At 40.6% G+C, this 26,878-nt stretch overlaps 2 protein-coding genes across 2 annotated transcripts; one reads left to right on the top strand and one right to left on the bottom strand.

Annotated features, from left to right (window-relative positions):
- The first annotated feature begins 2,770 nt into the window (after nt 1-2,770).
- cltrn (collectrin, amino acid transport regulator) lies at nt 2,771-7,246 on the top strand. The gene is made up of 6 exons (XM_053322318.1): nt 2,771-2,837; nt 3,342-3,400; nt 3,679-3,764; nt 3,884-4,000; nt 5,637-5,831; nt 5,927-7,246. The coding sequence occupies exons 1-6, from the start codon at nt 2,771-2,773 to the stop codon at nt 6,066-6,068; spliced, it is 666 nt and encodes a 221-aa protein (XP_053178293.1). The 3' UTR covers nt 6,069-7,246.
- Nucleotides 7,247-9,262: 2,016 nt separating this feature from the next.
- Nucleotides 9,263-22,817, bottom strand: LOC128361787 (cadherin-24). The gene is given in 13 exon segments (XM_053322342.1): nt 9,263-9,334; nt 10,095-10,456; nt 12,138-12,290; nt 12,434-12,742; nt 12,830-12,947; nt 13,444-13,565; nt 13,682-13,860; nt 13,989-14,245; nt 14,926-15,107; nt 17,903-18,070; nt 18,417-18,536; nt 19,679-19,973; nt 22,341-22,817. Coding segments are annotated over 13 exon segments (2,814 nt in total).
- Nucleotides 22,818-26,878: the final 4,061 nt, after the last annotated feature.

A 26,878-nucleotide genomic window follows, 5' to 3' on the forward strand; every position in this document is an offset into this window, starting at 1 on the left:
ACTCGTGTTCAGATCCTTTACAGAAGTAAGTACGGCAATGTAAAAATACTCTAAGTAAAAGTCCTTTGTCAAAAATTTCACTTGAGTACAGAAGTTTATCAGCAACATTTACTTTTTTTTTTTTTTTTTAAAAAGGGTGCTCATTCAGCAGAAAAGTGGACCTTATTATATGTGACATTAGAAAAGCAGCATTTTACTGATGTACCTGGTTGAGGTACATCAGTCATAAAAACATAAAAACAAAACATTTAACAGTAAGAATTGGAAATGAAGAACATAAAAACATACAATTAAGAAAAAAAAAGTGTTAGGGTTAGGCTACCAACTAATTGACATCTGTAATGTGACTCACACTGCTGTTTTGTGAGGGGGTCACAGGTCTAAAGGTTGGGAACAACTGGATTAATCATTGGCAACGCATTTCCTTTTATAAACTCATCATATTTCCTTCGTGTAAATATCCATCTGAACTGAGTCATTTCTGGTGTCAGATAATTGTAGAAAAAGTACAATATTTCCCTCTGAAATACAGTGGACGAGAAGTATAAAGTATAGCATAAAATTGAAAGAAAAGAACAAGTACCTCAATATTCAGTAAATATACATAATCATTTTCCACCACTGCTTGTCATTAATACAAGTAGACTGAATGAGTGACTATAGCATCATGATTAATGGTACAAGACCTAAAGCCCGACAGACAATACTGAAACCAGTCGGTTATCTAAAGCAGACGGTGCTGTGGAAGTACAAATCCTAGACAGAACTTCATTATATCTTTCAGACTGTTTTAAGAGGGGAATAACGAATGAATGAGGCTCATTGGTGACTTCAGTAAATAGCTTTCATTCTTCCTAGTTCTCTCAAATTATCCAGTGTCCCTATAGTGCCTCTAATGCCTCCATCGACTCAGGAAAATATCTGCAGTAACTGCTATTATTATTCCAAAAGCAATTTATGTAAATCAGTCTTTTGCAGCGACTGTACTGGGGGCAAACCAAAGGCAAAAAGACTGAGTGGAAATGTTTTCAAAAAATAATCCCCAAAGAGCAATGTAAAGTGTTATACTGTCATGTTACCTTTTTTAATCCAGATTTACTCTTCATCACATTATCATGACCCTAAAATCCTGGGAGAACGTAAGACTTTCCATTCTGTCTTTTTTACATAATTAAGTAATTTGAATAAAACAAAAAAACCCAATTTGATTTAGATCTTTTCTCGTCACCTGTCCTGTTTTCCTGTAATGCAGAAAGTCATAAAGCAGGACTTTATGGGAAGTTATTAAACTGGGTTTAAACTGCACTCTGCACACGTTTGATTCTTAATATTGTTTAAGCGTGGGTATACAAAGTCATAAAAACACTTTTATGACTTTGTTTGAGTGCAAAAGATCGTTTATTGTAGGCCAAGTGCACATTTTAATGATGACAATGATGATCAGTGGTGGAACAAGTATTCAGATCATTTAACAACAACACCTCTGTCAGTGGTATAGTATTATAATGTTGGATCATTATTATTGATGTATATAGTTTAGTGTTGTAGTTGTAGCTGATTTGAACTGCTTTATACTTATAGCAATACATTATATTTTAACAATTGATAATACAGTATGTTTTATATGTCAAACCTTAATCTACAAAGAAGTTAGTGACTCACACCTGTTTAGCAAAGTACTTGAGGAAATGTACTTATCTCTTTCCCAAAGAGAGAGAGATTTAAAAAGTAAACACACTATCAGACCTTTCAAGTGACTTGTGTCAACGTAGTTTCTCATTAATGGCTGTGTCAGGCATCCTTCACTATGTAGTGGTTGAACAATTAACCACAATGTAAGCACGGTCACCAGTACAGAATGGATGATTAACCTTAACTACTGTATATCTCTCATGTGGGATCCAAAGGAATTTACATTGGAATTTTATATTATCTGTTGCAGTTTATTCACCATTGCTTGTTGAATGTGTGCTGGTGAGGACTGAGAAAGGTTTTAAGAACAGCAGTTTTTAGACACTGAACAAGTTGGGTGAAATTTAATATGGGAGAGATGGTCAACATTTTAATGTCTACATCGCACAGGCCAGCTGACAGATAAAGTCAGGGAGAGATATGGAGTAGGTACAGTACACCTTGTCATGAAAACAAGGACTAAACAAAAATGACATTAGTGTGATATGTGCAGACTGACAGCATCCTCTAACCTGTCTATCAAACCAGCCTTTTGCCCTTCAAGGACTATAACGGCTGCACTTCACTAACAAGCAGTTACAGTCAGACTCTTCAATTCCAGTCAGTTTGATTTGGTACTATCTGTGTGTTCATGTTTTCATTAAGCAAATCAAGGCAAAAAAAGGCTAAATTGCTACTGAATATAAAAGTGCCTAGTACGCTGAATGACGAGGTCATATATTGTTCTGTGCTGAGTAAACAGACCCAGACTGAGCTGTTGTGTTTTTGTCGGGAAGGTCTGCCTCTCTTACATTAGCAAACCTATCTGGCTCCTTGGAAGCCTGAACAAACAGTAGCACTTTAACTGCAGCACCCATTTTACAGTTTCCATGCCATACTGTCAGGGCGACCTAGACTGTAGCTTTTTTTTTTCCTTTTCTCAGGAGGGCAGATTAGTTCAGGTGTGTCCCAGTTTAACCATTAAACTCAGACCTTATCCAATGAGGTTCGTCTGCTGACCTCCTGAAACCACTAGACTGTCAGTTTCTTTTGAGCTTCAGCAGCATTTCCTTATTTTGCTTCGCGCTCTCTGGGGGAAATGTTGGAAAAGGTTTTACTCCTGCTCTGTTTGTCATCTGCTTTGGCACAACAGCTATGTGTGCCAGGTAAGTCATCATATAGAAGAAAACTTTAAGAATTTAAAACTTTTGGTACAATATTATGTGTAATTTTTTTGAATCCTACATAATTTTTCTGCTAATATATTATGAGCAAACACAGTGCTTCTGAAGTAGCTACAGCAGAGGCACCAGTCTACTTGTGTGTCCTTGTTGCCTTTCCAGCCAGTGTGAAAAGCAGCTTCCAATCTGTTAACTGGAACAAAGTCGGATTAGACACATAGCTCAAATGTTTGCCTGATTACAATGGCCTCTATTAGACATTGCCAATGATCCTAAAATGCATGCCAGTCTTTATAGGAGAAATTCTAAAACCCTACGTGGGAATAAGAGATCATGCTTGGGTTTGACCAAGAAATCAATCTTATTGTGTACACATAGGCCAGCTCTATCAGCACAGTGTGGATATTCTGCAGCAGTGCTCTTTATTTAATAACTTGGACAAAAATCCAGTGGGTGGTAAAAACAGTAAAATATGTTTCATCTTTACAGATGCCTCAGATGGCTACAAAGTTCGACTCAGCATCAAAACTGCTCTGGGAGATAAAGCTGTACGTATATATTTAAATATTCATCCACCCGCACAGAAGCATCAAAGCATCAGATCATGAGTAACAGTTTGAAGACTTACTGAAGATGTGTTATATACCATTACTGCCCCAAATTATTCATCATTCAACCACACTTACAAATGTAAATGTACTGAATATTGTCCAGGATTCACTGTAGGGGTGTGTGATTGCTCACTATGAGGTACAAAGTCCATCTGGTGATCAACTAACCGTTAAGGGTTTTACTGAAAACAGCACATGATCTGTTGTCGTTTCAGTATGATTGGGACGACAATGAAATGTTCCTTTTCCGATCAATTCTGGCTTTTGCCATGAGGAGTCACTTCAAAGGGCAGGAATTTAAGTAAGAAAACTTTTGCATGCTCTTCCTTGTTTTTTTTTCCATAATGTAATCCATGACTAATGTTTTATGAACATGTAGCATCACTGACATGTTCTTTATTGTCTTGTGGAACTTGACAGCGTGTCCAACATTATTGTGTGCGATGTGACTCCCAGAGTGTCCTTCTGGTTTGTGGTGATGTCACCCGATAATCCTTCAGTCCTTATTGATAAAGGGGAGGTGGAGCAGGCTGTAAGGTAATCAAATCATATAATTACTCATTCTTAAACCCCTGTTAGAAATAACAGTTTTTCCTTTGGCCACTCACAGAGAGGTCAGAGGTCGTATTCAACTTTGACATTCTGTCAACTGAGCTATTTAATGCTTTGTGTGTGGTATGTGTGCGACACCTATTTGCTAAATGTTATGTGTAATAGTGATATTGTATTTATATGTGGATAACTGTATTTTGTACGGTAAGTAAAATGTATTTGTAAAGATTTATTGATAATAAATCAAAAAAAATAAACCATATTGGTTCAGTTACAATACTAAAATAATACAATAATAATAGTTCAGTTTAGCTGATGCTGACTAGCTAATTAATTTGAACCTATAGGTTAGCTAGTTAAAGTAAAGAGTCTACTGGTATGTGACATTTGCTTAACAGTGTCCCTTGTGGCCTCAATAAGAATATACAAATCCAGTAACAGTAACAGAGGCACAAGTATGGAGGACTCAAACTGACACTAAGTGAGGGTGCTTTGTACTGATTTTAAATTCAGCTTTTCACTTTTATGAAGAAGATCAACATTTTGATTTCCCCTTCTAAAGCAATATAACATTAATCTGAAGAGGCCTCTTAATCCACCGATCAAACAAAGCTAAATTATATATAACATAAATATAATAATTACAATATTCAAAACCTCAACTAAACATAACAACTGATTTGGATCTCTAAACTAAAAAAAAAAGAAGAAGCACTTTTTGTACTGGCTTACAGTATGGAGTATGGTGGATCTGATGAAATAGCAAATCCACTGTACATGTGTTCTGTAGTTCATGAAACACAGGCAGAAAGGAGTGTAGCAACGTCAGGTACAGTAGAAGAGTTCAGGTATCTTGTTGTGTTTATAATGAGTGATGGTAAAAGGGACTGTCAGATGGACTTACATTTAGAGACATCTGCTGCAGGCCTTTTGTCAGTATGATTTTAGTGAAGGCAGAGCTGAACTGTAAAGCAACCCTCAGTCCTGTTAGTCAAACTTTGTTCCATGTGACGCCCTTCAGCAAGTTCTTGATAGTGACTTAAGTAGATATGCATGTTAACTAGGATGGTGTTTCTCCTCAGGACTCACTGAAGGTAATTGAGAGGCTTGGTGAATGTAGTGGATCTTGGTATTGAGTCACTACTCTTTCACACTGAGAGAAACCAGTTAAAGCTGTTTGTGCAGCTCTGGTAAGAATGCCTCCCGGCTGCCTACCTTAAATGGATCTGGGACATCCTGCAGTAATTGGATCTCTTCAAGGAAGGGTACAATGTTACCCACCTGCAAAGTGGATTGGAGAAAAGAGGCAGTCTTATATATATCATAACCTTTACCTAATCAGTTTTTAGTGCTCAGAGACACAAGCAGAAAATGTGACTTTATGTAAAAACCACATGTAGCCTCCTGTAAGCCTGGAAATAGTCAGTATTCATGCTACAGGTACGTTGCAGTATTGTCAGCTGTGTTGCAAAAGAAATGGAATACAGAAGTCAAAGTAAAGGAAAAAATAAAGACTGAGAGAAACATGGCAGGAAATCCATTATGGATTTAAATCAGTTAGTGTTTTCCTTGCAGAATGTTGATGTCCATTTTAATTCAACACTGTGCTTGTGCCCATTAGACAGTCCAGGTTTCGCATCAACAGTGCCTTTCTGCTGACTGATCAAACTCTGGAGTTCCTTGGCATCCCTCCTACCCTGGCAGCACCATATGACCCTGCCACCCCTCCATGGCTCATTGTGTTTGGCGTAGTCATCGGTATTGTGGGTGCTGGCATCATCGCTCTGCTTGTGTCCTCTGTGGTCCAAAAGAAACGGTAAGCAAGGATTGTACACACAGACGTATTACATTTCTCATTTTGTAGATGTGATTATTGAGCTTGTCATTCTCCTCTCTGGCTTTTTATATTAGGAAGAAGAATGAGAAAACAGAAGATGACGCTGTTTATGAAGAGGCACAGGTGAACACGATGGAAAATGGCACTCTTCATGTGAGCCAGATTGGTGTTTATAACATTTCATTCTCAGACGATGAGCGGTTGACACAGATGTAAAATGCTTCAGTAAAAACTCTTCCATGTAAGTCATAAGAGAAAAGGATTACTAAGCTGCTCCATGCTGATTTTTGTTACACTACAATTTTGATCTTTTGAGTTTAGCTTTTAACTTAGCTTTTAGCTAAATTTAAAACGTTAATGATTTAATAGATCTTCACTTTTTTTTCTTTTGCAGATGTAATTTTTCTGAATGCTTCTTTGATAACTTGCTGCCTTAAAAAGATTTTTTTATGTTAATACTTTCATTTTCCAAAAGTATGTATTTTGTATGTGTGGAAGGACAGTAAATTAAGAGGGAATATGTGTATGACTATTTTACAGTATCCTATCTCTGTGAGCTTCTCTTTGAAATATCCGGCTAATGTTCCGACAATTTTGACAAATATTTTATTTCATTCGACGAGTTCAGCAAACAGATTGAGATGGAAACTAGCATGAACGTAGTCCTGTTTGAAACAATGCTTGATTAACAGCTAAATACCGCAAAATCTGTGTGTAAGAGCTGGGCTAAAGTTGCTTATTGTATCTAGCCTGCAATTTTTTCCAAAATTAGACAGATTTTTGATGTAGTGAAACTTAATCAAGCTAAATAATTGAGCTGACATCAAAGCACTGTCAAAGCGATGGCCCAGCGGTGATGTCTGCTGTGAGGGGATCCTTTGGCTGTCTGTTTGTTTGCTGTCATCCTCTTTCTTTTTACAGACTACACAGTCTGACAGTGGAAAACCCCCTGAAGTCTATGATGGGATTAGCCGCAGCCTCTGGCGGGATTATATGCTAAATTATAAAAATGCAATTATTGTTTAATTGAACTGTGGGCGAGCTCATTATTGCAGTTGTTGGCAAAAATATTTCTGGGCACATTTAACACGAGTTGTTTTAACAGTGAGCAGACACATCCTATTTGCTTGTGCATGGATATTTGTCATCATGAAATAAACTGTACACTAATAACATGAAAGTAATCAGCTTCTCTCACAGTGTAATGTGTTACTGTGTGTAATTTTGTATTGTGTGCTTTTTGGTTCACACTGTTTGATATTGTGCTATTATATATTTAATTGTGACTGAAGGGACTGCAGAAGAAAATTAGCCATGAGCTAACTCTGGTACAGTACATCAAATGATAACATTTACCTTTAACACTGCACATCGCCTCTTACAAATAAAATAAATAAATCAGTTCCAAGTGTATGTCTGATTTTTTGGTGACCAATGAGAAAATTTTATACAAAAGTGTATTCAAATGTTCAACAGCGCCTAATCTGAACTCAGCATTATTATAAAATTCAATTCAAGATTATATGCAAACTGTGGTCAGTTTTAAGTGTTTGACTCTATACTGCCTCCTGCAGACCATTTGGAGAAATGGGGTAACATGTTCACTGTCTCTGCACTGCATCAAGTTATATCCTGTTATGTAGATGCCCTCCAAATGTGTTGGCTTGCATATGTACACACACACACACACACACACACACACACACACACACACACACACACACACACACACACACACACACACACACACAGCTGGTTTTACAGCAAAAATCTTTTCCTGATTCTCCATCTTCCCAACATGGTTTGGCTTGTAACACCTGAAAAGGCCATCAATACATTTCAGAAGCTTAACGATGTATAAAAATGATCAAGTAATTCATAAGAAAAAAAAAATAGAGGAAAAGTGTGTCAGGAAAGTATTAGTTTTCTGTGAATTGGCTTGTGACTCCTCGACTAGATTGGAACCCAGTGCTGCAGTAAGAAACTATTAACCTTTAGAAGCTCCATTTGAAGACTTGATAGATATGTGAAGCTTTAACAGTGTGACAACAAGTCCAACTAAAAACCAAATGAATCAGACTGTCTTTTGTCATCATGGATTAAAAATAACTATTTAAACTGAACCTCCTTTTCCTGTTTGTGTGCAACAATATTCCCAACTGTGGTATCTTACAATCTTCTATAGCACAAATGCAATCCATACATGTAACTTTAGGTGGCACCATTGTACTGCCGGTCTCTGTGGTTTCAAAGTGGAATAAAAAGACACTGATGTCTCCTATTTCACAGTATTCTCCTTAGAGCTCTTTTAAGTGCATGTGAATGGCAATGCACATTTTTAACATTTGAATTTCAAACATATTTTTCTTTACTGTTACTTTATTTATTATTGTCTGACTATATTTGAAGTGGTAAAACAGAGTCCTTCATATTCTAACTTGTGCCTATATTTAGTTAGATTAAATCTGTTCCTGATCTCTAGGTGAGGATGCGTCTTGTTCTTTATCACTCTCGCAATGACATCTCCACAGCAGCAGCAGCAGCAGCACACTGACAATACGCAGTGTGTGGTGACGACTAGTCATCATTTGGCACTTGATGTAATAAAGCACTCTTTTCCGCTGCATTTCATTCTCTTGCCTGAGGAGTACAGTCTTTTTTACACCACATTTTTCTTGTCCATAGTCCAAAGATTTACTGTCAAATTTAGTTTGACAGCGTTGCAATCTCATTAGAGCGCCATTTGATTAAGACCTAAATTCCCAATGTAGAAGAAGATAGAAAGCAGGAATAATTGCAGAAAGTCAAAAGCATTTTATCATATTATTGAAAATAATGTCATTATTTTAATAACTCATCCTTATACGTTCTGAATAATAAATTAATTTTCAAACAGCCATAGAAAGTAGTCATTGTCAAAATGACAGATTGGCTGAGTAACATTACAGACTCCAAGCAAATGATTTTGTTGTTGTTGCCTCTTGTGTTCGGATGGAGGGGGGGGGGGGCACTCATTACAAAAACAATGCCTGTGTGTACCGCACCGCATTAAGGCTTCCGCCCAATTTTGTCTCTTTAAAAGGTGCAAGACAAATAAGGCTTTGGAGATAATTCAAGATGAGCAAATGCAAAAAGAAGTGTGAATTATAAATAATCTTGCGTGGGTGAAATTAGGGGGAAAATTGTGAGCTTATGGCTGCAACAGTTTAATAACTGAAAATCAAATGCTTAATTTCCTGTGTGAATTCAACTAAATACCCCGCTTCCTCCCACTTCCACCGCCAGCAATTGTCCCCTATTGAACAATAACCACTATAGCAAGAGGTTGATATTTATCTACATATGGACATCATTTACTGTACTTTCACAACAGTACACAACAGTCTTTAACAGTGACAATCTAATCATTTCTACGTGTTTGTGCAAATTGCATAGTGAGCAGGTTCTGCTACTGTAATGGTCACTACATTGCTGGAGTCTCTCTACAGGATACAAATGTATACAGAGCAACATATGCGGTTAGACTCGCCGGAGAGGCTCTGTGAACATGTGGCAGTGCAGGCCTACAGTATTGTATGCTTGTGCGGTTCTAAGACTCTCCACTTCTGATGCAAATGTTGCATTCCAAATTCCAAGGACTTTTTTTTTTTGTGAGTGTGCCCCTATTAGAGTGTCAATATTAAATATTACAATTACAGTCAATATTTAATGAGGCCTATTTTCTAACAATGCAGCTTTCAGGGCTTGGAATCAATTTTTAAAAAAAGAAAAAATAAATTTTTCATAACTTTAGCTTTGAAAGCCCAAGTGCATTATTAATATTAGTTACAAGAGCAGTGTGTAAAGTGACAGATTCCATATCCATTTTAAAAACACAGTGGGGGTGAAAACTATACGCCGTGCACTGATTCCACCACATATCTTGACCTCCTGGATTTTCCTTGGGAGGGAGAACAAGAACATTTCTGTCAGAGGCTGAGTATCTCGCCACCCTGCTGTGTTTTAAATCCATCACTGTCAAGAGAGCCCTCCTCTCTCTAACTTTTCTTTTATTGCAGTGTAGGTCCTCTAGAAATCCCATCTCTGCTGTTCTTTTTCTTTCTCCTCCGTTAGTTTATGAGTCTCACTGAGAGTTGCCTCTGCAGTCTCTCCACCCTCCGTTGGTTTTCCCTCCTGCTCCTGCTCCTGCTCCTTCTCTTTCTCTTTCTCCTTCTCCTTCTCCCTCTCCCTGATGATCTCCACCAGCCTCTGAAACTTCTGGTTTAACTCCTCCATCCCTCCCACCACTCTGCCCTCGTCCTTCTCGGCGTCGCTCTCTAGCGAGCTCAATGACTCAGCCCTTGAGTCACGGCCCTCAAACTCATAAGTCTGCAGTGAGTCATAGGGCGGCTGGGACAGGTCAAAGGTGACCTGGTCCAGACGGAAATTCAGGAGGTCTTCCATTCGGAGAGGCTGCGGGTTGGCGGCTTCTGTTCTCGCAGGCTCGACCCCGCACGCCCAGCCTCTGTTGTTACCAAACATCCCCCCAGGTAAGGGCAAAGGCTGTGGGGTCAAATCCTTTCTCTGGAGTCTGCACATGTTCAGTAGCTGTGCCCCCGCTGGATACAAACCACTGCTGCTAGTCCCGTTCATACATATCCCTCTGCTATTTGGATTCAGGGAGCCCACAATACTGTATGTGTCTCCCTTCAGGTGAGCAGGAGGGGTAGCAGAGCTGATTTGACTGACGTTTGAGTAATTTTGCTCTGAGACAGAAGGAATAGATGAATCAGTATCAAAATCATCCACTGTACAGCTGGTAGCTCCAGTGCTGATTTGAGTCTGTGATGACCCTGGACGCCCCTCTTGTTGGTTTGATGAGGAGCTGGTGTGACTTTGGCACGAAGACTCATTTGGGTCACAGAAGGTCAGATTTGCAGAGTTGTTGGCTGGTGTCGACTCTGATTCTGGCGAGTTTATCTGTATGAGAAATGAAGAAGGGAGAAATGACATGATTGAAAGAGACATGCAGAGATAATTGTACGGAAGCAAAGAGACGCCAAGATAACAACTACAAATAATTTGAAAATCAGTACTAAATTCTTAATGTTTTAATTCTAATATTGATGAAATGGTTGCACTGAAATATTTTACTTTGAAAACCATCTGACAAAAACAGTTTGAATTTGATTATTTAATCATCGCAATTTCAAGAACTTTATTTAAATGGGTTGACGAATGCTTGCGGTTACCAGTTGCTCATCTGAACTTCTCCATCTTAAATCATGTTGAATATCATAACTTGATGGACAAAGGTCTGATTGATTTCGTTCAGACTAGATTTCTTATCTTTGGTAGACTTTTTTTGAATTTAACCAATTGAACCCATTTTTAGCACCAAGAGTTTTTGACCTGACTTGAATTCTAAGATCTGAACTGAATTTGAGCAACTTGAACATAGCTTTTTGAGTACTGGACCCTTAAATTGTCCATTGTGTCCAATTATCTGAATGTTTGAATTTGTTGAAACAAAAATATACTTCACACCACTTGAAACCACCTTCTGAAAATTCAAAACAGGGAAATTCAAACTGCATAAATTAAAACAAAAATGATTAGTTTTTTCAGAGCAAAACATCTGAAATGTCATAAATCATATTCAAATGTTCCATAGTGATTAAATTTCACAGTTAGTGATATTCTCAAGGCCTGTCATTGCTTCCATATAATTGCTACATGTCATTATCTTTTCATATCAGCTCTGTTATCTGACCTTGTCCTGGTCCTCGTTCTGTTTTGTGTCAGCAGCGTTTGCTTCACTGCCTTCATTTCTCTCTGTAATTTTGCTCTTTGCCAGCATGTGATCTGCTTCGTAACTAGCAGGGCTCATCTCAGGAGATTGCAGCAGAGGCTCAAAGGTGCTCTGGTTCTGGATGACAAGGGAATTGGCTATATGACCTCCAGTGAGCCCATGGGTCAGCTGAGTTAGTTGCAAACCTGCCTCCAGAGGCCCGACCGGGTAATCTCTGAGAACAGGCAGTGTGTGGATGCCATAGCAGAGGCGTCCGTAGAGCGGTGCAGAGCCTGGACGCTGATGAGGGTCCAGGCCTGGGCGCGGGTTACGACTCCAGCTGTACGTTCTGGCCCTGGGCAGATTCTGCTGGGTGTACCATCTGTGACGAGAGATGAATATCAGAGAGGCACACACGCACATAAGACACCATCGCAAGGATAAACTTTTTTATTTTTTTCAGGACACGACTCACATGTTTCTGTTGTTGTGCATGTGCTGTATTCTGTGCATGCTCTGCAGCGCTGTAATGTCAAAAGCTGCGGTGTCTGCTTCCCCTCCCCCCTCGTCATCATAGGATATGATGTTCTCCCTGACATCATCCTCCTCGAAGGGTGAGTGGGAGTCGCGCTTCTGATGGCGCAATGACAGCGAGAGTGCACACACCACTAAAGGGCAAAACAGAGGCACATGACCACATTCTATTTAGATATTAAAACAGTGACCTGACAGAGCTGCTTAGCATCTTTCAAAAAAGTCAACATTTTATATATGGTGCATCGGAAACTTGACCAAAAGTGACCAAACTTACCCAGCAGAGTGGTGACACAAGCCAGCATGGCCAGTAAGGTGACTAAACTGAATATGAGAGATGGAGAGGCGGACGGCATGGGCAGACAAACCATGTGTCTCTCCCATCTTTGGTCCCTCTGTCTCCCCCTATCCTCTGTCTGCATACCCCCCCGCAGACAGGGACAAATGGTCACAGTGACCGTGCCAGTGTTGGTAAGACCGGAGGCTCCGTCGCGCAGCACAACTGGCACATAGAGGGTGAGTAAGGATGAGGAGAAGCCAGGAAGGGGGTCCAAGGCTGATTGGAGCACCAGGCTGGCTGTCACACCTGATAATATGATACAAACACACAACATCAAAACACAACGCAACGAGCTGGTGTCATGTTTCTGGAGCGTGTGTTAAATTGCGCTACCTCCGGTTTCCCTGATGGTGAGGTTGAGAGCAGAGCTGGACTCTGGAGGGATGCTGAAGTGGACGGGGGTGTCTTGCCCTCCTTGATCCCTGTCGACAGCTCTCAAAACCTGAACAACCTGAATAACACAGAACAGGATGCTCTATTTGGAAGGTTCTCAATCTAGAGGTCAAAACCACTCCAAGGGGTAGAAAGATTAATGTGAGGGATTGCAGGATAATTAACATTTTCTTATATATTTCAGACAGTTTTTGGTGGCACTGATGCTATATGCAAAATGTAACAATCTTTGACTGCAGAAACAGACTTGAAGTCATACTACCACTTTGTTTTTTCCAGTGTATTTTAATGCAGTTATGTTTTTGAAAGCTCCTTTAGCGTGTTAATATTCACCACAACTGCTATTAGAATCAAAAGTCTTTGATATATTATTTAGAAATGTAAAGCTGAGTAAACAAAGATTAGGTGAGTTTACCATCCCTGGACTCCTTTCTTTTAGCAAAGGAACAAAAAATTCAATACTTTCTAAAGGAGTTCAAGACAGAGTGGATAAAAACAGAAAAACAACCTGAAATTAAATGTAATATCAGGTGGAAAACAAAACTAGAACAGACCTGACCGGGAGCACTGGAGTCACATACAGACGTTGCGTACTGTCTGTCCAACTCTGGTGCATTGTCATTCTGGTCCAGTGTCTCTATGGCAACCACAACCCTTGACACAAGATTTGGATTGTCTGAAAGAAAAAGAAACCAATGTTGAAATGATCACTTAAATTCTCTCGTTTTTACTGCCGCAATTTGTATTCCGAACTCCAGGCGGTGCTTATGGTGAAATATGACCCAACTAAACTCTGTTACTCATAGCACCCAGAGGGCAGAGGGGATAACATACCCCTCTGTGTGGCAATGACAGTGATATTATGCCACTGCTCCTGCTCACGGTCCAGCTCCATCACTGTGCTGATGAAACCGGTGTCAGAAGCGATGCGGAACAGAGCCTCAGGGTCTGACTGGGGATCGATGGAGTACCTGAGATGCAGAAACGGACGTGAGCAAGAACAAAGGGGGAAAAGAGATAGAAAAAAGAGCGAGCAGAGTCAGTGAGTGAGTGAGTGAGTGTAAGGCACTGAATAAATGAGTGATGATGTAATAACCACCTGATGTTGGTGGTTTGTCCTGTGTCTGGGTCCACAGCATAGACCCGGCCAACAGAGCAGACAGGGGGGCAGTTCTCAGATACATCCAGATGGTAGCGAGCCTGGGAGAATCGTGGTGGCTCATCAGCATTAAGGACCATTACTCGAACTGTTGCTTGGTCCTTAAAGGGACCTTTCCTTAAGTAGCGAGCATCCACCACAGGGTTGGCAACTTCCACAATGAAAGAGTACGAACTGCGGGTCTCATAATCCAGCAGCTGAAGGGTCAAGAATAAAACTGCCTCAATCCTCGTGATATACTTTATTAAAGGCCTTTCATATATGATTCAAATGTACTGTATATGCTGTATATATCTTCCCGTGTACTTCATTATTCATCCAAGGTATTTTCTCACCCTTCTTTATCCGTCAATATAACTCACATTTTCCATTTTGCGCTTTCTTTTATCGCACTCTAATAAATTCATCAGGCTCTGTTCTTACTTCGCCCTCTGCACTCTCTTAATTTAAGTTTCCACACTACAATAATTATCTTTGACTGCCCAATGCTGTTAGAACCCTTAAAAGTGAAAAGAAAAATTCACATTGGCTGCCTTTTACATGGCCTGCTCACCTTAAACGAGCTGCAATCACTCACCCGCTGCTTATTAGCTCATTGTTACTCATTAATTGCCCACTGCAGAGCCTTGGGAATCTGGGAGCCTGAATCTGTCGTGTTTGAGAGGACTACTGAAGTGTTTAAATGACTAAATAAAATTAATTTGCAACCCCACAGCAAAGAACATTCTTTTAATGTCCTAAAATGTCATATTTTACATATTTTTCTCATTATGCGGCCATCGAAGCAAAACCGCCTACATGTGGTGTCGGCTATCATAAAAAACTTTTGTTGGTGATAAAACGAGATTGTTTTGTCACGTGTCTCGTCACTCGTCACCTTGTTCAGCGCAATGACAGCCTCCTGGTCCCTTCCCGTTATATTGAATATTTCAGCCTCTTCAGCATCCAGGATAGTAAACTCCAGCTGTGCGTTCTCTCCCAGATCAGGATCCGTGGCAGTGAGACGGCCCACCTCCACACCTGGAGCCGCTAGCTCCGATACAGAGAACGACCACGCACCTGCAGAGAAGAAAGGAATGAATATAATGGCTCTGAGCGCCAGCACAAGCGTGGAATGTTGATGAGACTCGCAGTGAAATCACAGCAGTTATTAACATAATACATGTGGCTATTATGGCTGCAAACACAGTGCTTCACTCACGTACTTCTTGATCAACTTTCTTTCAGTAGTGCCTCGTTCTACTTATAAATCATATGTTCAATACCAAGTACCCTCGATAACATCAATGTTGATAGATATTGATACTATTCTTTTACACATGCATGTTAAAATACAACAGTTTTTAAAGGTTAAAAACAAATGCTTAGTGTGTGAATTTGAAGAAAACAAAGTGATCAGTACAAGCATACACCCAGCAGCAGCACCAGCAGCAGAGAAGCAGGAGGCGCATTGACTAAACACAAAGTTCATCTCTCCACAACATTACTGCATCTAATGGCTTGCTATCAATCCTGTTGATGCTAATGATGCTCAACTCAGCACTTTACATTTTAGACATTTTCTCTTTCCTTAATGCTGACACAGATAGCTGATTTATTGAATCGTCAACGGACAGAAAATACATCCACAACTATCTGATCGTTGCTTTCTTTTGCCTTTTTTCTGTCTTTCATCATAATTTAACATGTTGAACTGTTGGTCAGTCAAAACAAGTAATCTGAAGACACTACTTGGGGGGTTTGTGATGGGCATGTCTGTAATTTGTAGACTAAATATGTGTTGTTGCATAATAATCCTCTGATATTACAAATATACAATTACGGTTGAAAGGATTCATCAATTATTCATCTAGTTGAGTGACAGAATATTAATAGTCAAAAATATCTTTTTATGTGTTGAAATTATTGTTTAAGTCACTTAAAAAACAGCTTCCAGCTTCACTTTTCTGTTTTATATTCCTGTAAAACAAGTCTAAGTAATTTATGGAATATGAAATGACAATATTCCTCTAACACATTAAAAATGGAGTCCTTTAGTAGCAATAAAATGCACTCTTTCCCAGTTCAATGTACTCATATACTGTAGCTGCTGTCAGGCAGAAACCTTGTATCTTCATATTTCATCATTTTTATTTATTTTCATAAATCAGTGGTGACCCTTAATGTCTGTCTGTGGGTTTTACACACATTTAACTAATGAAAAGTATTAAAAACAGCTTGTGACTACATTGGATCCATTGGATATTTTAATTTCCGTAAAAGTATTTTTGGACATACAAGGACTGTGGCCAACAGTGACAATATATTGTGTTGGTGAATATTTAACATATCTAATTATAGTGGTTGATATAAGGTAGCTAGTTAGTTACTGTAGCTAAGTTCAGTTAGATTCTGCTGTGAAACTGTTGTTGATGTGCTACTGTTACATTATGATTTAACATTACTCTGTAACTGCTACTTGCAGCCACAGTAGCTGCTGCTCCACAGATTCACTTTAAACTAGAGTTTTTGACAGCTGGTTGGTCAGATCAAATAATGTGCAGAAGTCAGCTTCACAGAAAATGATGAAGAATGTGACGTGAACGGATAAATCAATGACATAATCATTAGCTGCAGACCTACTGAGCAGAGCTATATAAAGCTTTGTATTATTGTTATTACTTGATATTTTACTGTCCGATACTGTTAGGTCATGAATGTAGAGTTGTATTTATTAAACTGTGAATAAAAGCTTTGCTAAAATCATCAGTTTTGATATTATTGTTTTGCTTGGATTCCATTCTGTCCAGGCGTGAAAAGGCAGCCACTGATCTATGGCAGGTCAAGTCATTTCCTTGGCACATGTGATGTTTCACTGCAACAAGCTGCAAACTCAGAAAAATATTTTCATGTAATCAGAGCGACGCTTCCTTGCTGATTGTTAATCATTCACATCCTGCACATTATTAGGAACATTTAAAAATCACACCCCTCGCATTCAAAGAGCATACTAAATGAGCCGTTTGCTTAAACAGTGGCATTATTGTCAAACAGAAAATAATGACCTAGAGTAAGGCGGTGAGGGAGGAAGACACAGGCAGATTACCAGTGAATAAATAACACACCGCTGGCATTTGGAAATATTAAATTGCTTCTATAAAGCATTGTATTGGACCACAATCTATCAACGCGAGGTGAGGGGGGCTTTAAACATTAAGATGAACGGCGGGAAGCAGAGGCTGTCAGGAAGAGAAAGTAGGGAAGAAGGAGGGGAAAAAGCAACCAAAGGAGAGATAGTATATAGAGAAATGCAGTATATGTCTCAAAGTGTTAGACACACTCTGCAGTGATTTTACTGTCTATTGAAGCAGAAAGCACTGAACTTTAAGATGAAATATTAATAGCATGGAACAGGGAAAAGCTCGGATAAGAGAGCGGACATGATCTTTCACTCTTCTACGTCAAGGCACAGTCCATTTGAACCTCGGGGACCAAATGGGAGTGTTTTTATGAATGTTAATGCCAGTCATCTTGGCAAAGGTTACACTATTGCAATCGATGTTTTGAACAATGATTAGAGCGAGTGCATTAAATAGAAAAAGGATATTGGACTGACAAGTCGTTTAACTGGAGCTACTTTAATGCCGTAGATCTTATCTTAAACCTGTCAAGACAACTTGGACCCAAAGGACGTAAAAAAAAAAATCTGACTGCTGTCACAGATGCCATTACAAGACGTTTCATCATTTTAATCTTCCCTCACACACACACACACACACACACACACACAGAAACACACACAGAAACACACACATATATCCTGAGATTGAAAGCAGCTGACAGTTACGTGGTGATTTGATAACAGTTATGCTTACTCCTTCTGAAGTGAGGGGGGTTGTCGTTGACATCAGTCAGCTTCACAGTGACTGTTGTTGTCCCTGATAGTCCGCCCAAATGTCCCCCCATGTCTTTGGCCTGGAGGAGGACCAGATATTCATCCTGAGTCTCCCTGTCCATGTCAGGTACTGCTGTCCGCAGGACGCCTGATGGAGAGGAGGCCAGGACATGGAGGAAAAATCACAACAGATTTCACAGTGGCACCACGTCTCTTGAAATTAGCATCAAAGTGACGCAAATGCAAACTTTTTGGAATTGGGACAGAGCAAAACAAATGACTGCGGGCCACTTCTGTATCTGAACGGATCATATTAAATGTATGTGAAAGTGTTCTCATCCACAGTGGACATATGGCAGCAGAGATATAATCTGGGATATCTAACCACACCACTGGGATTTACAGTTTGAAGTGAAATCAACTGGAGAGGCAATCATGTCATGGTAAACAGCTCATAAGTCATGTGTGGGACACGTGAGGCGATATGACCAGACCTGTTTGAGGATCCACAGAGAAATAGTCCTGGCCCTGAGTAATGGCATACACCAGCCGGGCGCTGTTTCCATATGTTGGATCATCTGCATCTCTGGCCGTGACTTGGATTATAGACGTGCCTGTGAAAGAAGGGAGGAGGTGACGGGTCAGAGTATGGTAGTTAAAGCTGTAGGCGGGTTCATAAACTATTCCAAATGGATACTCAACACAAGATCTATCTTTTGAATATCAAATACTTACATCTGTAGGATTAAAAGGATAATCCCCTTCTCTGCTGTCTATCCGTGTATGCAGTATGTTCCACACATTCATCCTTTAGACAAAATGTGACTAAATACCCCAAACTCTGGAGATGTGCCAAATGCAGTGGAGTTGCCAAATTTGGGCTGAAGTGTGACTGTTTCAAGGATACTGAGAATATGGATGGAAAGGGGGATGTTTCAAGGATACTGAGAATATGGATGAAAAGGGGGATGTTGATTATGCTGCAGGAGCAGGTTGTGAAGTTTTTAAAGGATTCTTGTCATTTATTTTAGTCACAGCTTGGCTCCAGTTATGCCAGTGTCGATCCGTTAGTGGGTCCACCACTTCAGTCAAGTCTGATTTATCTTACTCTAATAACTACTGGATGGACTGCTATGAAACACTTTACTTCAAGTCTCCTTATTTAGCATTCATGAACATCTAATAAATGGCTTGTAAGGGACTGCAAGTCAGTTGAGACAGTCTTATTTTTAAGTGCACAATATTTGTGTTTAGTATACGTTATAAACCTTTTAAATGTGTACACACTGCTTTTAGATGCTAAATAGAAGGACTTAAAGCTTTAATTGCTGAGATGTCAAAATAAGGTGGTGAACAATACCTGCTAAACATCAGCATGTTAGCAATATCACTGTGAGTATGTAAGCGTGCTGACGTTAGCATTCAGCTCAAAGCAAAGATCCCCTCTAGGCATGTCTTATGATACTATTTATAAACTAGTCTGACATGTTTTCATTCAGCTAACTTCATTCTTTAAATTATATCTACTCTGCCTCTTTAAAAAAAAAAAAAAAAGCAGAATCTATGAATATATATATGTTATTCCTTTCAAAAATGTAACTTCTGGATGCAAGATGCTTCGTATTCAAACATCCAGCTGGAGTCATGTTCTGATCTGCTGTGAAAACTTGTTGCCATTAAATCCAAGCTGACGACAGCTGCTGCTATCACATATATTGGGGTGGAGTGCAACTTTAATGTTGTTCAAGTACTGTACCTATGTTGGCCATCTCCGGTACCATGGCAACATAGGGTTCATTGGGGAAGACAGGTGGGTTGTCATTGATGTCCTGCACTCTAATGATGAACTCAGAGGAGGGCTCTAGGGCACGGCCAGTCTGACGGTCTGTAGCTGTAGCAATGAGACGGTACTGGTCCTTCTCCTCTCGGTCCAGAGACTTGGTCACGTGTATGTTGCCTGTGTTGCTGTCGATGACAAACACGGAGCCCACCCCCTCTCCCTCCAACATGTACTTAGTGCGGCCGTCTCCTTTGTCCATATCCGTGTGCAACTGGGGAATACAAAAACAACAACAACACACACACACACACACAAGCAAATTACTGCAACACCTCAAGGCGACGTCACAGCATGCCGATTCAGGTGTCTAATTAAAGCTCATCTATTTATCTAGCAAGTACTGCAAACATGACCGCGTGAAAATGGATGATTTATGTTAAGACGTAATGTGCTCAGTGAATCTGCACTGAATGGCACCAGGTGTGGAAGATACATATGGGACCAGGATGAGTACTGATGCATACAGCTAATTAACTCACTGGACCAAACATGCCATTGGGGGTTTGTTGAGGGCAAAACCACATCAGTGTGGACAGTGGCCCCTGCAAATGTCCTACATGTATGTTCACAGATGCATTCCGCTAACACAGCCAGTATCCATCTGTAAATCTTTCTGTCTATCTCTATCTCCTCTATCCATCTGTCCCTTCCTTCCCCTTCTTGGAAATCCATCTGCCCGACTTCCTTATACCTTTTTAAAACCACCTTTTCCTCCAATCCTCGCGTCTCCTTCTTTTTCATCAACTTATTTTGCTTACACAGAAAGCCCATCTGCTCACATTTCTCATTCCCCCTCTCTCCACCCCGGGTCTGTTTTCCTCTCTGGTGCAAGATACTTGTATGGTATTTAATGGTAGAGAGGATATTAGTGGAAGCTAGATAGGTAAAGGGCCAGATATACAGAAATAGAAAAGCTAAAGAGATTACTCAGCCTTCATCACTCTGAGCTTTCTGACCAGGAACTTTCACATCTCTCTACCCTTAGGGCACATCTGCACATGTTCATAATACACAAGGCTTACTCACAACCTCTGCTGTGCTGTGGATCTTACATACTCAAAGCTTCAATCTTAACAATGACTGTTTACACATTTAGTGAGAATTTCACATATATTTTTGCATTGGTTTTTTTAATTTTTGTGACATGAAATGTGTTGAAATGTAATTGCCTTCACCGCTTCATGATTAGAATTAGTGAATGCATTTGTGCTTAATACCGACTCATTTGAGAGTGCTTATATATTCTGACATGATGCATGTTAACAACATATGTTTATGCTCGCACACACGGTACGTAAGCATGCAAGCGGAGACCAGGAGAAAAACATAAGATTAGTATACATTCAGTGTGTGTGTGTGTGGGGTGTATGTGTTTGGGAGGATAAAGTTGGGGATTATAGAAACTCGTGATAGCATACCCTACAATTTGCTAGATAAGGGACTCAGGGTTTTTTATTCATCCCTACACCCACATCCCTCTCCCTCTTTTCTTCCTTAAAGCTAGCTTCGATTTTGATCCCACACTTCACCACGAGAGACATCTTTGTCAGAGTCTGTGCCTATCTCACTCCCCTGCTCTTTTGCTCCCTCCTCCCCACCTCACTCCATCCTCTCTTTCTCTCTCTCTTTTTTATCCAGTCCTCCTCTCCTCGCTGTCTAATTTTCTGGCTCAGTCCTGCTGTGCTTCAGTCAGCATGGAAAAACACTCTCACTGTGGGGAAGAAATGTATCCACCCTGTACAAGCAAAGCAGAAAGAAGGAGAAATTGTCTCCTCCAATTCCTTTTGTTACTTTCTCTCCTACTCTGTAATCTGAATTTTTTCCCTCCTCTCACTCATGCAGTACATCCACCTCCGGGGTTTGTATCTGCCTTCGCACAGCCTGCTTTGGCAGTGAAATTCCCTCCTTTTTCGTACGGGCTGAGGCACCTGTGATCTGAACTGTTGATCGCTCACCTCAAGCCTTCCACAAGCGATGGATTTGACATAATCATTTCTCTATTTTTGGCAAACAAACTGAGCTGCCTCTAAGAGAAAATGTTTCTAACCCCCCCCCCCAACCAATCGCAATGCAGGCATGGCTTTATTACATGAATATCAACACCCAGACTGTGCTTGCAGAGGAATGAACGGTCTCGTGTGTCTACTGATTGCTTTAAAACCCGCCCCTGACTGTATCAATAACAAGCAGGGGAGCAGATTAAACATTTATGAAGTGTATACTGCACTGGTAAGAATCCAATCTAGACTGTCACTATAAAGTATACTGCGCGCTACAAAGTGGCTGGCAGCGTTCCCCGTTAACGTTACAGCTGATATAATCCTACTCTGAGTATACTGTGCATGCCAGCAGCTGCATTAGTGTGGAGAGCCTGGCTGTGGAATGCTACAAGTAAACCCTTGGGACCGGAGTAGTTCAGGTGTGTTGTGGATTAAATCATCTCTGACACTTCCCGTGTTGCGACACCGACAGGGGCTGAAGGCTGCTGGTGTGGCGGCTGTGAAAAGACGCATGAAGTATGTGACACAACAATTGCAAACACATGCACACACTGAGAGGTTGTGACAACGGGCCTTACCCGTCCAATGAGCACAGGCTCTGGCCCTCTGTACTCCTCGATCACAAAGAACTGGTTCCAGAGCCAGCTCCTCCGGCGGCGAGAGCGGGGCCCCGTTTTAGGCCCTGACCGACCGCCTTCAGACTCCGTGACCCATTTAGAGCGTTCCTGTGTCCGCTCATGCAGAACGCCGACACCTGTCTCCAAATGGAGCTCCGGCTGGAGAGCGGATTCCTCCTCTGAACTCGGCGCTCGGCTGTGATCGTTAATTACACCTTCAACCTCTCCATTAGTCAAATTGCTCCTTTTCTCGCGGTTCAAGCTGAGTTCAGGGTTATGTTTAGGTATTAGGGATTTGACAGGAGGTTCAGGATGTTCAAGTATGACTGTCTGCCCCGCCAAGATGCTCTTAAAGTCAGAATCATTATGTTCTCTGTCATTTAGTTTAAAAGCAACATTCAGAGGGGGTTTTATATCATCCTCTTCTTTGCCTCTCATGAAGAAAACAGAGCTGCCCACAGACTCTGGATGATGTAAAACTTGTTGTGTTTTGCTTGATAGTTCTTGCAGATCCTGAACTTCCTCTGAAAAGCCAGCAGCCACCGAAATGCCATTCCTTTCCCCGTCACACAACAAAAGAAAAAGTAGCACAATATGTGCTGCCATTGCTGAGCTTCACTGAGCAGTTTATTTCAATGAATAGATGAGAAGTAGCTGATCACATGCAGGTTTTTATGATGGTCCATTTTGCTTTAAAAGAAAATGTTTATTCAGAGTGATTTCTGCTCTATCCTGCTTCAGGTTTCTTCTCCTCAGACTGAGTCTTCATGTTGTCTTCCTTTTTCACATTTTCACATGCGGCACACATGCTCCACAGCGTCACCTGAGAGAAGACATCATTAGTTAATCTTAGTTGCATAAATTAAAATAGGAAACAAGCGCTTCAAGATACAAGGCTAAAAAAAACAGAAGAGAAGAAGACAAACAGACGTCTTCCTCGTTATCTTCTAAAGAGGACGTTTGATATTTTGAGACAAATTTGTAGATCTCATTTTATACTGTTTGTTGTGCGGCTCTGTTTGCTAATCTGAACTCTCTGCCATCTGCTGCAAAAAATAGCTGCGAGTTTCTCCACAGAAAATATGAACATTACGGTCTGATGAGAAATTTCCTAAAAAAGGGATGATCACTTCCTACCAGATGCTGTTATATATATATCACTCTCTCCGCCGCTGTACGAGGAATCCTGTCTGGCTTCTTTTTATTGAGTATTCAGGCGTTCTCACAAAGTTTAGTGTGATCTTAAAAATTTTTCAATTAATTTGGAGCCTCTGGGTCTGGCAACGAGGTGGAGCTCAGGTACTTTACTGTTCGCTGTCACACACAATTGCCTGGACATCAGGTGATTGATGTCATCCCTAAAGATGGTCTCCCCATGCCTCAATGCCCAGTGGTGAGAGAAGTTCCCCTTAAGAGATTAATTAGACTCATAAATAATTGAATCAATGACTGTCCTCATTTGCCAAAAGTTTAATGATCTGACTTTCATTAGTTTTGAGCCAGATCCTGGCCATTGATCTTTAAAACTTGATGTACTGAAAAGTGTCAGCAGCTTAACAAGACTGAAACTATGTAATCACAGTTTTTCCATCTCAGTCTTAGCTGCATCCATCACTCTGCTTCACTATTTCCTGCGACAAATCGAAATGTGTGGGCATCTATACGCACCTTTATACACGTGCACGGTGCAAACCAGAACTGGTCTTCAAATAAATCTCAATGAAGTTTTGAAATTCTATAAGAACTGAAGAGACTTCCCTGCCGTACTTCACACGTGATCAACGTTGTGGCAAAGGGAGATAAATGAGTGAGTGCTTCTGACTAAATAAATGTACAGTGAAAATGTGCTTTGATTCATTTACATGCAAATGGGCACATAGTAGGCCTATAGGAATTCACAAGCCTTTGATGACACTGTAAAATACGAACCAAATCATTTTCTGATATATCCAAATTGATATGCTTATATATGAAAGAAGGGACACATGAAAATGAAACCAATGTTCTTTTTTTTTTCTACAGATACTGACCTACTTTCTAAAGAGTGTGCTTGAGAAGAGAGTCAATTTGAGCATTTGATCACAGGAAAAAAAATGAAGTCATTTCTCTTCTCTTTACGTCATTTCTTTTTCTCAAAAGAAAACTCAGCCTTGAAATTTTTTTTTTCTCCTCCTTTTTTTGCACACCAATTATACCAAGTCATCCATATGTAATGCTTGATGTTCAGCCACTGTAAACCGATGCATCTGTTTGTCATCATCTTAAATCTATGAAAATGTAAGAAGTGGTTCCTTCATCACACTTTTGTCTTCCGGAGCTATTGTGTATTAGCATAGACTGAGCTTACGGCTTACATTTCTCTCTGCCAGCTTTGCTCCAAAACCACGTTGCCAGCAGTACATGTCATTCACTGGTTGTTTGAAGTCTTTAGACTATGAGTGCGTATGAGATATGTGTGAAATGTAAGGCAGGGATAGAGGATGAAAGCGTGAGGACGATTTGCTGTTGCCGGGCTCAGAATGGCATGATGAGTGGTGACATAGCTCTAAATTGCAAATCGCTGTTTCAGTCTCACTTCACTCTGCATCGAGTCGCTTCACTGCAACAAGGCTATTTCATTTTTATTAAAAATAGCCTGTGCATGTCAGGCCTTCTACATAGGGAAAAATGGGAGATGGAGGCAGAGAGTTAGAAGGTAGGGGGGGGGGGGTGGTGGAGGGGGTTGATGGTAGTGGTGGTGGTGGTGGTGGTGAAAGTACATGGGGAGGGTACAGCCCGGGCTGGCTTAAATGACCAAGACGTGGACAGATTCTATTCCATTTCAGCATCTCTTGCTTTCTCGGCTTCTGCCCATTCGTCTTAATGCTCGGGGACCTCTCGTGCGTTTCTCGCTGGCTCTCTCCTGCTCAGTGCACACACACACACACACACACACACAGACATCGCTTAAGTCTTTCCAAATCAGACAGGTGAGGAGAGGCCCACTGTACTCAGCACATCAGTCACCTCATTATGGCCACGGTTTGACACTCAGACAGCTTAAATGAAACCACAGCGGAAGCAGTGTGCTGAGCAAGTGTTTGGCCATGTACTTATTTGTTATATGAAAATGCCTCAGTGGTTACAAAGTGCTCTGTCCTGTCTGTTTCTATTTGTGTGTGTGTATGTGTGTGTGTGTGTGTGTGTGTGTGTGGCTGAGATAAAGAGAGCACAGTGCTTGTTGATGATTTTTTTTTTCTTCACCACAGTAAATTGCATTGTAAAAACAGGAGGACATAATAACATTTCTCATAGAACATGATGGCTCATGTTGCCTCTTTTTGGGCTTTGTCACACAGCCACACACATAGTCACACACACAGAACCACACACACGCACGCACACAAACACACAAACACACACACACACACACATCTTGCCTGCTTATTAGCCTATCTAGTAGAGAAAACAGCCCTGAGCGTGACCTTGTCTTGTTAGAGGAAGCCAGAAAAATGACCTACTTGATGCATGTTAATGTGATTTGTACACTTGGGCTAACTATTATAATGAATGCAATGTCCCAAAAATACTGCTGTCGGCTGTTTGATCCAGCGACCCTGTCATTTTAGCAGGCGAGCGTGCCCGTGTGAAAGTGCGCGCGGCAGGTGAGTATGTGCGCGTGTGAAGGCACGAGCGGTTCCAGAAAATTTGAAGGGAAAGCACTGCATTATCCGTATCATATGTCAAAAGCTTTGGCGCTCAGTTCAGCCGTCCAAAACATGGGGTTTGCTTTTCCAAAAACCTTTCCCTCAGTCGACTCTCAACTGCTCACACATACACACATATGCTCCTGGCTGCATACTGAGAAAGGTTTACCTCTCTTTCTGTTTCTTTCTCTTTTTTTTTGGCGAACATCTCCAAACTGACAGTGAAACAGTTATGAACTGCCTCACCGTGGCTAAGCCGGCAAAATTGAAAAACTAAACGATATCGAACGAAACTTGTCACGTCTGTGTGGTTGAACGACGCTTCACTTAAATAAACTAGTCATTCGTGAAGATAGAAATAAAAAATGTTAAAAAAAAAAAAGTCCTTCGGTGAAAGGAGAAAAGAGCTTACCGTGTGTTTGCGGCTCTGCTCCGGTGCTTCTCTGGTTTAACGGAGCTGAAATGATCCAACGTGGGAAAGGATGCTGAGGTTCATCTGAGCTCAACGTGAGGTCTGTCCCCTTAGCCCAGTCTCTCTCTCTCTCTCTCTCTCTCTCTCTCTCTCTCTCTCTCTCTCTCTCTCTCTCTCTCCGTGTGTCTCTTCTCCTCACTCTCTCTTCCCCTTCATTAGTTTTTAACAATCTTACAATGAAAGCCACCCTAAAAGCCTGCTATTTTTAAGCATGCATAGTAACTGAGTAGCATAAAGACACCCCATACTAACAAATGACCATTTTAGGATTTCCCATTTAAATATCTCATTATCATGTTATAGCTTCATAGCTTCCATTTAAGCCACACCAGTATCTTCTA

This window comes from Scomber japonicus, chromosome 7, assembly GCF_027409825.1.
Source record: "Scomber japonicus isolate fScoJap1 chromosome 7, fScoJap1.pri, whole genome shotgun sequence".
NCBI lineage: Eukaryota > Metazoa > Chordata > Actinopteri > Scombriformes > Scombridae > Scomber > Scomber japonicus.

Excerpts from the sequence above, each read along its gene's own strand:
- cltrn (XM_053322318.1), top strand. The coding sequence starts at position 2,771 with ATGTTGGAAAAGGTTTTACTCCTGCTCTGTTTGTCATCTGCTTTGGCA. Across the intron at positions 2,838-3,341 it reads ACAACAGCTATGTGTGCCAG|ATGCCTCAGATGGCTACAAA; the intron begins GTAAGTCATCAT and ends TCATCTTTACAG. Across the intron at positions 3,401-3,678 it reads CTGCTCTGGGAGATAAAGCT|TATGATTGGGACGACAATGA; the intron begins GTACGTATATAT and ends TTGTCGTTTCAG.